Genomic DNA, 12,575 nt, shown 5'->3' on the forward strand with positions numbered 1-12,575 from the left:
AAAACAGAAAACAGCTTAGATGATGAGGACTTCTCACTAAATTTACAAGATGTCAGAGACAAGAGCAGGTGGTTCAGTGCTGGCAGAGATCACAGAGTCTGGAGTGCCCCAGAGACCCAGGTGAAATGGGTTTGCTCCCGCGCCGTTACCAGCCAGGATCTTAAAACCACCACCACCACCTCCAGAGGGGAATTTTAGCAATTATCTGTGGAAACTTGAAGTGTGCACACCTCTAACAACTTGTATGCATGATCTTGGGTGGATACAGCTTTGCAAGGAGCTACAAGATAAACGCACAACTGCTGCCTTGGGTGAAAAACCAAGCGGGTGCTGGAGGAGAAAACTGACAGAAGCTCAATTCTGAACTTTGTAAACCTTTACTCTATTTTTAAAAGATACAGTGGAAATTCACGAAAGCAATGAGATAATCTGTACGTACTGGCGTGGAAAAGCGTGCTTTAAAACAGTGTTAATATGGACTCCATTTTTAATCAACAGAACAAACAAAAATCAAGGATTCGCCCCCTTTGGCCCAGGCACCGTCACGATGCATGGGCTGCACCTGTGCTGTCAGAGCACACCCACACCCGCACACCCGCCACAGCCCTGCCCACACGGGCGGGGCTGGAGGTGGGTCTGTGCTTCTGTGCAAAGCGCTCCAAGACACGATGCTTTTAAAACGAGAAGAAAGAAAAGTACCACCGCACCCCAGCAGTCCTACACTGGAAGTTTCTGCCTCAGGCCACCCTGTGGCCAACGGCACTTCATGGCAGCTCTGGCCCTGTGTCCACGTTCTCCTCTCTGAAACCCAGCTCCAGCTTAGAAGACACACAACCCAGGCATGAAGACCAGGCGTGACAGCCTATCTGTCTCCGAAAGACAAAGGTGCACACACGTGTGCTCACGTGCCCACAGACACACTCTGAGGAAACAGGGAGGGAGGGTGGTTGTGGTCACCCTGGGGGGAAGGGGTCACGGTGTGAGAAAGGAAAGGTCTCTGCTTGTCCTCCACTCCACTGCTTGAATCTTCTCATCAAAAATATGACACACAAGCACTCCTTTCCAAAACATTATCAGAAGGGCCAAATTTGGGGAGAAATAGGTTGAAAAGTGGAGTGAAAGTAACATGTCTGGGGTCACTGACCTGGACTTTCGCTCTCCTTTCCTCATCAGGGCTGAAACCACTGCTGGTGCCCGAGTCTGAGTCATTGTGAATGTAGTGGAGGGCAGAGTCCATGGTCTGTTGGGAGAAAACTCACTCAGACAGCCATCCCTGTCAGGCAGCTTCCTGCTCTTACACCATCTAAGCTGCTCACCTTTCACGACCTCCAAAAGACAGGAATGCATATAAAGTCTTCATGCTTTTCAACATTTATAAACAGATGTAAGACCTCCTAAGAGTTCCCCTGCCTCAAATCAAACTTGCAGAATAGGCTACTTAAGGTTTAAAAATAAATTCCAGAAGAAACGTAATTGAAAAGCAAATTTAGAAGTAATTTTGAAAAGGCCCAAATGTCTAAAATTAGCCATCAATAAAAGCAGTACTTAGACGGTACTACAGTCAACCCTTCTACGGTATGTTGCGTGCAGTTTTTCTTCTACTATTTCTATTCCTGGCTATTTCTGATTTCATAAGCACACCTTTTTTCTTGTCACAGATGGTATGGTAGCACGGGGAAAGCCAGTGCAGAACACAGGCTGGGGGCCAGCACAGCCCACACCCATTCCTGGCCTCAAGTCCCGATCTTCGCTCAACACCATGCTCGCTGCAGGGAGAGACCAGTCAGAGACCCAGCGCCTCTCCAGAAAGACACGGGAGGAGTTTGTCACCCCAAGAGAGGGCTCTGCCCCTTGCAGTGCCCTCACCTGGGCTGCAGAGGGCAGGTGGGGACGACGGACCAAGTGGTAACTCCAAGCACCAGCTGTGACCCTCAGGTGTCACAGAGATGGCACGTGGTGACTTTATGCAGAAGGGGGGCACTAAGTGGTCGGGAGGAGCCCCATGGCTGCCCGAGAACATGTGCCGGCCCCGCAGCACCCTCACCTCCTCACTGATCAAAGGCCCAGTGGCTTCATGGTCAAGCCGGCAGCTGGGGAGCTCGTCCTGGGGGGCCCTCCGGGCGGCCTCGCTGGCCTCATCGCTGGCGTCCAGGCTGGAGGCGCGCAGGGCAGCAGCCAAGACGTCCACCTGCGCTGTGGGCGGAAGGACAGGCTGTAAGCAGGGCCGCCACGTGGGACTCCCCCTGCGCGGATGCTGCTATGGGCTCAACGAGGTGCAGTGTTCTGGGGACACTACCCTTGAGAAGCTCGAAGAGACCGCTACTGTGGTCAATCATTAGTTTTCCGAGGGAAGAAGTAGAAAACTAACACGCTTTCATGAGATTAAAGTGTTTACCCCACTACTGTGCATTATTCTGCGTTAGTATGAGAAGAGGTGCTATCTAGTCAATTTCAGGGTCAGTGAACTATGTTTCAGGGACCATGAGTGGGACTGGCTTACTTACTAAGCCACCTTAGCAGGAGAGCAGTCACACAGACCCTGCCAACATAAAACACGGGATTACAAAGACGTCTGTGGCAGTCACATTTAAACATCTCACATCTTACTCTGGTTTATTTACATTTTCCTCTAATTTTTTTTTTTTTTAAGTGAAATCAGTGACTTGCCCCAAACACAGGGATCCCAAATAAGCACTATCTTGCTCTCAGGAAAGCAAAACAACAGATCTCCAAGCAGCAGTGCTGCAATCTGGCACATAGCATTGTCTATGACTTTGAGTTACATCTTCTGTATAAAAGTTGTTCAAAGCGAATATAAGCATTCTTCCTCCTCTGCCCCAAACAAATGAGGAATTTAGCAAAAAAAAAAAAAAATCTGTTTAGCATTAATTCAAGTAACAATCCACCTGGATGCTCAAAACATAGGAATTTATAAAGTTTAATTGCAAATTTACTTAGTACAAAGATGAGAAAGTGGGCTCCTGCTCTACTTAAAGGTGATTAAAAAGCAATCAGCATTTTATTAAGATAGCCTATTACCATGCTACAGCATTTATAAAATTTACTATAAAGTTTCCTCTGAGTAACTGGCAGCAAAGACACAGGAAATGTACAGGATGATGAGCTGACTGAACACATTACACTGAGGTGCCCGACCGTGAAAGCTTACTCGTGGAATGTATCCCCACTCTTCCAGGAATCTCAGTGGCTATCTGTACTAATCCTTTAGTCACTTCTGCTCCCCTTTTAGAATGCTCTGGACTGGGCAAGTGCTCTGTCCCTGGTAGACATGGCAGGGGGGTCTGTGTCCCTGACCCCCGATGACCCTGTCCCATAAAGCCTTTCACAGAGCACGTCTCACACAGGCAGCCTGCTCCGGAGGGCGCTCTGTACACACCTGCTAGTCAGCCAATTCTCTAACACCTAATAAACATTAATGGGAATACTGAATATGCTACTTTAAATGCTTTTTAAACAAATAAGCTAGAAGTAATCTGTGTAGTTTGCTTTTTGAAAAGAGCTACACGGACATATGCGTTTCAGAATATAACTGCGTGTTTCCCATCGTGAAACAGTAACTAACACTGTTTGACTTAAAATTTACAGCCTGCAATTGAGATTTTAGTAGCAATACTATATTACGATTTAATTATTTCTCTAATTCAGCTCTTAAACCTGCTACAATTTAAATGTGTCATGCCATTCTTTCTGTCCGCAATGCTGATGTTTGATAACACAGTCATTTATCCAGCGTCACTTACCAAGCACCTTGTATGTGCCAGGTACGTCTTCCAGACAGTGACCATATAGTGACAACAGACGTTAACGCCCAACAAAGACAACTGCTGACTTCACCTCCACTGATGAAATTTCCCAAGTTTAAATGTAACTAGATTTTGTGTGTTTAGAAGGACACTGAAGGTATAGCTCTGTCTGCTTTAAAAGCAGGGATCTGCTAACACTGAGCAAATTGACAGTTTACAAAGTTTAGCTTCTGCAACAAACAAGGAAAGAGAAGTCCACAGAAGATCTGGAGACTTGCAGTTTGGGGATTTTTCAAAACTGCTTTCTGTTTTACGGTGACATTCCAGATTGCCCTGATGGTGCTCTGATGTCACAGGCGTCAGGTGCCCACACTGACCGTAAACCACCCCCGGCACCCACACCCAGGGCCCTCTCCCCACACCCCTATTCCACCATGTGAGAGCAGCTTGCTATTTTTACACAGTCACACACAGTGACCTTCAAGGCTGCCTTTCACGATGGCAGAACCCAGGTGACACGTGTGTAACCCAATGGGAACAAGGGAACTGAGACACAAAGACACCAGGAGGACCCTCGCCAATGAGCACCGCGTCCTGCTCCACAGGACGACGGGCATCTCATCCCCGCTAACAGGCCACAGGCCTTCCGACACAGCCCTCCTTCTATAAAACAAAGCACCGTCTGCTTAAAGGTAGGTACTGAGACCCGGGCAGATGAGCAGAGGCAGGACTCAAGGTTTAAACTGTAGACCAGTGAGTGCGTGTGAACACATCAGAGTGATCTGTGAACCAGCACACTGGAACCTGCTATGCTCAGAACAAAGACAAGCTCATCTAAAATTTACTCCCTAAAATGCAGACCAATCATACTCAAGATAAGAATGCATGATGACAATGTTTGATAGCGATTTTTAAAAGGTAATCTTTCTGGCAGAAAAAAACCAGAAAGTAACATTTCATCAGAACAAAGAACCAACTCCCTCCCATACCTTTCACATCGGGGTCGTCAATGTGTGGCTCCAGGTTTTCTATCATCTCCTCCAGCTCCTTCCTGGTGGCCATGGTGATGCTGGTGGAGCCGGGGGCGGGCACTTCAGGCTCCACATCCAGCCCCTGTGGGCCGGGCTCGCTCCCGGAGCCCTGCTCCAGCTCCACATCCAGGTCTATCTCAGGGAGAGGAGTCCTCCAGAAGTGAAAGGAGTTGTACAGCTCCTGGTCCAAGGGAGCTGAGTCCTGTGCACCAGTGCCTGCCTCTGGCCAGGACGCTAACCTGCATGTGCAGGGCTCTCGCTCCTCCTTGCTGCCAGCTGTGTCTGGCGGAGGCTCCGGGGACAAGGGGGGAGGCTCCGGAGACGACCGGCGAGGTGAGGAGCTCTCCACGGGAGCGCTCAGTTCACCCGGCAGCTGCCTCGGGCTCTCAGCACTGTCTGCCAGCGCCTCTTCCAGGTGGACGCTGGAATCACCCACAGTGGGCCTGGTCTCTACGTCTTCTGGAGCATCTTCACCCCGGGTCCTTTCATTGCTTCGTTTGGGAAAAAGAGAGTCAAAGTATCAAGATAATTCCTGAAGAAAACCAATAAAAGATACTACTTAAAGCATTTAGAGTTAAAATTAAATATTAAATATTTTTATTTTTAAAAATAATAACTTTAAATATTAAACATTAATTACAAATTCAGTAGTTTGTGTATATCAGTGATGATGCTTCTTCTCCCATCAGGTGTTCTGTGTTCAGAGAAGCAAACATCAGTTAAGTCTAGATATTAAACTACTAGATATTAGTTGGAGGAGATAATATTTAAGAACTCTGTGATGATACAATACCATGCTAATTTCAATAATACAAAAACTAAAAAGAAACAATAGGAAGATAAATTCCCACAGGGCATTTTAAGATAACTCCATTTTTTAAATTATCTGATTTTTAGGATTATGGTATTGTCACCGTGTTCCAGTGACATACTGACAAGCTGAGAATTAAAACCGCATTGCCCACGCTGCAAAGAAACAACCCCCTCCACGCAGCATTAGAAAAGATCCTTATTTACTATCTTACAAAATACATTCAAGTCCACTTAAGTGTAAATACAGTTCATTCTATTTCTTCTGCACTTTGAGCTCTACTCCCAGATGTTTCCCCCAGTGGAGTCATGACCTAATTGGTAGAGAGATGGTACAAGCCACTAAACCCAAAGCTCACTAGTCACTACGCCCATCACCTAAGTCCCTAAAGTTACTCAGTTACATTTAACAAACGTGTACTGAGCACCTATAGGAGCCAGGAGGTGACACTGTATTGAGGATCTGTGTGTGAATGAGACTCAGGTCCTGCTCCTGAGGTTGTAATTAGAGGCAAACAGCAACAGAGCAGGTGACCACCAGCAAAGCAGTGCGTACAGAAGCACGCCCATGATCGTGGGAGGCGGGGCTGGGAGGAAAGGCTTCAGTGGGAACAATAGGAGTCGTGTCTGAAGAACCAGTCAGCGTCTGCGAGGCTTGAGGGGAAGTGAGCTCAGACAGACGTGCAAAGGCAGGAGCAACAGAAGAGGGGCAGCACTTTCTAAAAACAGAAATGTGAGTGTGATGGCTCAGAAAGGAGACGCTGCCATCTGCATGGGCCGAGTTGGGATCTACATGCTATTCCAGGTAGTGACGCCCTGGGAGAGTGGTCAGACCCTGAGCCAGACCAGAGGGGACTCAGGAGGATGAGTGTGGGCTGGGCCTGCGTGTCTGCACGCCAGGCGTGCAGAGTAACCAAGAGTGCTGCATTCCTCTCGTACAAAAGGGTGCGTGAGGCGCAGGGAGAAACGTCAGAAGAGATGAAGAACTGGAGATGCAGGAGGCTGATGGAACAGCTGACAAAGCCACGTCTTTCTCGGGAGGACCGACAGGGGCTAAGAATACAGGCGGGCAGATGAGACGGGTGACAAGACACCTCTAAGAACAATGACGGGGAGGTGAGGACAGACACGTCAGGCGAGTGTGGGGGGAGCATCAAAGGTGCTCCCCTGAAGCACAGACCCTTGAACATACAGAATAAAAGACATTACACAGGAGGTTCCCTGCCCTGGCAGGTGACGGCGCTGCCTACGTGATACCCTGGCCACCGTGCATGGTCTTGGGAGGTCACCCACTGGCCGGATTAGGTTTTGTCTCGTAGGAATGTTTACACTGTTTTCAGAAACAATTTTCTGAAAACACAGCATGATTATTTTACAAAGCTGTTTTCGATACAGATACAAACATTTAAAAAATCATCTGAAAACAGACCATACAGTGATAGCATTTAAAATTCTGGTGTTTCTCCTCCGTTCTTATAAACCATGAACTAGGCCACATGCAAACTGTGCGAAAGCTCGATTCTCACCCTGCACTCACGCTGCAGGTTCCATGTTCACACCCTGCTCATAAAGCAAGGGGCTGGCTGCGATGCCTACAGCACCCTGGAGCTCCCAAAGGTCCTCCAAGCCAGTGCTCCCGTGGGTAATAAACATCCTCCATGTGTGTATGAATTGCATGACGTTTTTCCAACCACCTTCTCTATTAAAGATATTTTTTCTTTTGCTTTAAAAAATGATCGGGATAATTGGTAACATTTGAATGAAATCTAGATGACAGTATTGTATCTATGGTAATGAGACTGTGGTTATATGTTCATGTCTATGTGTTTTGAGGAAATACAGTGAAATATTTAAGAAAGAATATCATGTCTAAACCTTATCTCAAAGAACTCAGAAAAATAATAATAAAGCAACTATGGTAAAATCTTAACATGTGAAGAAATCTAGAAGAACGATTTATGGGATTCTCTGTGCTATTTTTACAGCTTTTTTGATATTATGCAAACTAAATTTTAAAAATCAAAGCAACGGGACATTGCTTGGTGGGGGTGGGGAGCAAATGACTGAAACTTCAGACATCATCTATTATTTGAAGAACTTAATATTAATTTCCATTTAAAATTCACAAACGGAACCCAATTCAAAGCCAATTAGTTTGGAAAACTTTTTCAAGGGCTTGAAGCTCCTTTATCACTACCTCATCTCAGCATTAAAGTTAAATTTTAACATATCAGTAGAAAAAGCAAAGAGTCACCAGCCAAGTCACTTTATCTGCTAATGAAAAATTACTAATCTGTCCTGACTTCAAACTCCTGCTACGGTTTTCAAGAGAGAAAAACATCTTCCCTCACATGAAATTCTGCAAAGTATTAAATTCTGTATGAATGCCAGTTGCTTCAAACTGTCAAAAATATAAATTCTCTAAATACACTTTTTCCTGAAGCTGAGTATTAACCACTGCACCATCAAGCTGCTGAAGATGGTCAGGATTCTGACCTTCCTAACAGTTAGTCTTGCAAACACCGCCCATGTGTGCAAACACCATCATACGTGCAAACACCGCTATACGTGCAAATACCGCCATACGTGCAAACATCACCATACATGAAAACGCTGTTCGGAGAAGGGAGGAGAGGGGCTGGCAGAGCGAGCAGAGCACCCAGCTCCTCAGAGGTGCCAGAGGGTCAGCCAGGAAGGCATCTCCACCAGCACCCTCGTCCCTTCGGCATCTACACTGGCTGACAGTTAACATCCTTAGGGTTCAGGTGAGCCAAGACCCTGGCCCAGGAAAGTGACCAGGGAACCGCTGGTCCCAGAAGTGCATGGGTGTGCTGGGCAACAGCAGACATGGACTTCATGTGCTCAGTTAATGGAATCTCAACATCAGTGAAGTACTTCCAGATTTAAACCAATAACAATCAATTTTACTTACACAAAGTTAGCTTTATACTAAACTGACAAAGACTAGCAAAAATGATTCAGTTACTTAAGGCTTTTGGGATAAAATCCATTACTTTCTTACATTAACTCATTTGAGATTTGCAAACGCTGTCAGTTTCCTCCAAGACATTGAAGTCGTCCATCCAGACAGCTCTCTGTTAAATGAGGTGTGAGCAGAATAGGATGGCGTCCCAAACAGGAAGAGGAAGACCCAAAAGGCAGCATGTGCAGAGAGTAATGTGATATTAATAGCTGGTTTAGCTAAACAGAAGACAGGGTGCTCATTTCAGATAACAGTGCAAATTTCAACACTTAACCACTCTGGAAGCACCTTTCTCAACACCTTCAAAGAAGCCCGATCCAGGGTGAGTGAGAGAGAAACCTGGCATTTTATAAAGTCAGAGGTTTATAATCAATACATGCTTCAAAGAGTAGTAAGTGATATTAAATATCTCCAGGATCAGATAAAACAATACAAATGAAATAAGCAGCAGTGGAAACACATTGCCAAAAACTTGCTTTGTAAGACATCTGCTTGAGAAATCTGAGTTCTAGGAAACTGAGAGGACCCTGAGAACAAGAACCAAGTCCTGTGCATCTGGCTACAGTCACTGGTTCATAGCTGGTGTTCAATTAAGTTTTGCAAAATCAACCAATCAACCAACCTTAAAAAGCAAAACTAGACTTAAGGCAACTCAACAGGTATTTAAGAGTGGGCCATCCAGCTAATGGCTCTGAGATGAATAATACATGGAACTACATGATGGCTTTTACAATATCTAACAGAACTCTTTTCGCAGCCAGGAACTGCCTCCTCCCGCCAGCAACGTCATTAACACGAGTCAACAAAGTCTAAAAACACAGTGAAAGTCCAATGCTACAACAGCACTAACCTGACACTAAGACAGACCTCATTACAATGGAAGAGAAGTTAAGGTTTGTAGCCAAAAGATAACAGCCTTTAAACAGCTCTTCCAACAAGATCCTATAGAGGCAGTCCAGCAAAATCACCAGCCATATTTGGCCACACCAATGTTTTTGTCAATAAAGTTTTATTGGAACACAGTTGAGCCCACACACCACGGACTGTCTGCAAAGGCAGGGTGAGTAGTTCTGACAGAGACTTAAAGTATTTACTGCAGGTCTTTTACTGGAAGTCTACTTACCCCTGTCCTATACGATTCTCTGTAAATTTACATTATCACTTCCTAGACTCTTTCCAGATTCATAAATAAATAAAAGCTATGCAACAGTCTTTATACAATTAGTGCCACTAGCAAAAAGGTCGCTGACGTTAACAGTGAAGAGCAGAGAATCCCCACCGCCCATCATCACTGAAAAACATCCTGCAGCAATGGTTTTCAAAAGAAGTGACCAACTTTCCTCGCTAGGAAGACAGCTTTAGGGTGACTTTTCTTCCTTCACAGAGTAGTACCTTGGATTTGTTTGACTATTTAGCAAGACAGGAGAACAGGCAAAAAGGTAAAACAAGGCAGCAGAGAAGAAAGGAAGGAGTGCCAAGTCACATCATCAAAAGAGGAAATACCACAGAACCAGGATTGACAGAAGAAAATGTCCATTAGCATGGTGACAAGGGGGACTGGTGCCCAGGGAACTCAGCCTAAGAGCACACCTGTCAGAGTCTGTGTGTGTTTCCCGTGCACTAAGTTAGGTCTGGACTGTTTTCCCCCAAGGATATACTAAAGTAAATCGTAAAAACTAAAACTCAATTTAAAATTAAATGCAAAAAAAAAATTTTAAGTAAAAATCAGAGGTGTCCTCTTTAAGCTTTAAAATTTGGTTGCCTTATTGTTGTCATTCAATCTCTAAGTCATGTCTGACTCTTTTCAACCCCATGGCCTGCAGCATGCCAGGCTCTTCCCTGTCCTTCACCAACTCCCAGAGTTTGTTCAAACTCATGTCCATTGAGCTGGTGATGCCATCCAACCATCTCGTCCTCTGTCGTCCCCTTCTCCTCCTGCCTTCAATCTTTCCCAGCATCAGGGTCTTTTCCAGTCAGCTGTTCGCATTAGATGGCCAAAGTACTCAAGTTTCAGCTTTAGCATCAGTTGTTTCAATGAATTCAGAGTTGATTTCCTTTAAGATTGACTGGTTTGATCTCCTTGCAGTCCAAGGGACTCTCAAGAGTTTTCTCCAACACCACTACTTGAAAGCATCAGTTCTTCGGCACTCAGCCTTCTTTAGGGTCCAACTCTCACATCCATACATGACTACTGGAAAAACCATAGCTCTGACTATATGGAACTTTGTCAGCAAAGTGGTGGTCTCTGCTTTTTAATACGCTGCCTAGGTTTATCATAACTTTTCTTCCAAGGAGCAAGAGTCTTTTAATTTTATGGCTGCAGTCACCATTCGCAGTGATTTTAGAGCCCAAAAAAATAAAATCTGCCACTGTTTCCATTTTTTTCCCTTTTATTTGCCATGAAGTGATGAGACTAGATGCCATGATCTTAGTTTTTTGTCTTATTAAATGCTCTTAAAAGTTGATATTTCAGTTAATAAGTACACTGGTGGTGGGTGGTTTAGTTGCTAAGTCATGTCCGACTCTCGTGATCCCATGGACTGTAGCCTACCAGATTCCTTGTCTATGGGATTCTCCAAGCAAGAATACTGGAGTGGGTTGCCATTTCGTTCTCCAGAGAATCTTCCCAACCCAGGAATCGAACCTGGTCTCCTGCATTGCAGGTTGATTCTTTACTGACTGAGCTATAAGGGAAGCCCCAATAAGTACACCAACTTGGGGCAAATCATTAAAATATTTCCCCTTCAATTGACAACTATTATTATAATTACTGACATAATCATTATTATGCAGACAGAGAACTGAAGATCCAAAAGGAAATTGACTAAAGAGGAAAATAATGGTAAGAAACTGACTTTAGAGTAACACATACTCCTAAGTTAGGTTTTACGCCTTGTAAAACCAAACCCCTTAAATTGTATAACCATTACTTTGTATATTCTTTGTAAGTGTTAACAGATGGTTTACTAGGTAAATTAATTATTAAATAAACTTACTCAAAAATTATCAAATCTATCATGACAGCTATCTATGTGCCCAGCACCAAGCTAGTTGTGTTAAATGCATCTTCACCTTCTCATTTCAATACACAATTAACCAAAGACATGTTTAACAAATATGTTTAAAATAAGATTCTACAAAAAACATTTACCAACTTTTACAATCAAGAGAAATAATAAACTCTCCAAAAAGAACATAATAAAAGCAGTGAAAATAATTGCTCACAAGCAGTAAAACTTGAAAGCAAAGTTTTTAAAGATCTTACCTATTTTTGTCTTCTACTGATGTATCTTCTGAGCTTTTGTTTTCTTCTTTAAAATACTGGCCCGAGCTAGATGGATTAGCGAACGTAGATATGAAAGGTCCCAGAGACTGGAAAGCTGCTTGCCGAACCTACGGAGGGAAGAAAGATAGTAGACCTTGAGCCCGTCCCCAGCTGGGAGTTACAACTCCCCCTCAATCACTTCCTCCTTTTCACAAAGGTCCGTCTAGTCAAGGCTATGGCTTTTCCCATGGTCATGTATGGATCTGAGAGTTGGACTGTGAAGAAAGCTGATCGCCGAAGAATTGATGCTTTTGAACTGTGGTGCTGGAGAAGACTCTTGAGAGTCCCTTGGACTGCAAGGAGATCCAACCAGTCCATTCTAAAGGAGATCAGTCCTGGGTGTTCATTGGAAGGACTGATGCTAAAGCTGAAACTCCAGTACTTTGGCCACCTTATGTGACGAGTTGACTCACTGGAAAAGACTCTGATGCTGGGAAGGATTGGGGGCGGGAGAAGAAGGGGACGACAGAGAATGAGATGGCTGGATGGCATCACCGACTCGATGGACATGAGTTTGAGTGAACTCCAGGAGTTGGTGATGGACAGGGAGGCCTGGCGTGCTGTGATTCATGGGGTCGCAAAAGAGTTGGACACGACTGAGCAACTGAACTGAACTGAATCTTGGCTTGAATATTCAAACCGTGAGGATGTGAATATGAGAC

General features: G+C 44.7%; 1 protein-coding gene across 6 annotated transcripts in view; it reads right to left on the reverse strand.

The window, feature by feature from the left end:
- PPP4R1 (protein phosphatase 4 regulatory subunit 1) overlaps window positions 1-12,575 on the reverse strand; it is a 53,684-nt gene that overhangs the window by 8,141 nt on the left and 32,968 nt on the right. For all 6 annotated transcript variants that reach the window (XM_055417199.2, XM_055417197.2, XM_055417196.2 and 3 more), the window contains 4 exons: window positions 11,854-11,981; window positions 4,754-5,286; window positions 2,045-2,193; window positions 1,145-1,240 (listed from right to left, as the gene is read on the reverse strand). In XM_055417199.2, coding sequence (XP_055273174.1) covers window positions 1,145-1,240; window positions 2,045-2,193; window positions 4,754-5,286; window positions 11,854-11,981 — 906 coding nt within the window. The remainder of the gene's footprint in view (window positions 1-1,144; window positions 1,241-2,044; window positions 2,194-4,753; window positions 5,287-11,853; window positions 11,982-12,575) is intronic.

The sequence above is a fragment of the Moschus berezovskii genome, chromosome 28 (genome assembly GCF_049115385.1).
Source record: "Moschus berezovskii isolate FMDL1 chromosome 28, NW_MosBer_1.0, whole genome shotgun sequence".
Lineage (NCBI taxonomy): Eukaryota > Metazoa > Chordata > Mammalia > Artiodactyla > Moschidae > Moschus > Moschus berezovskii.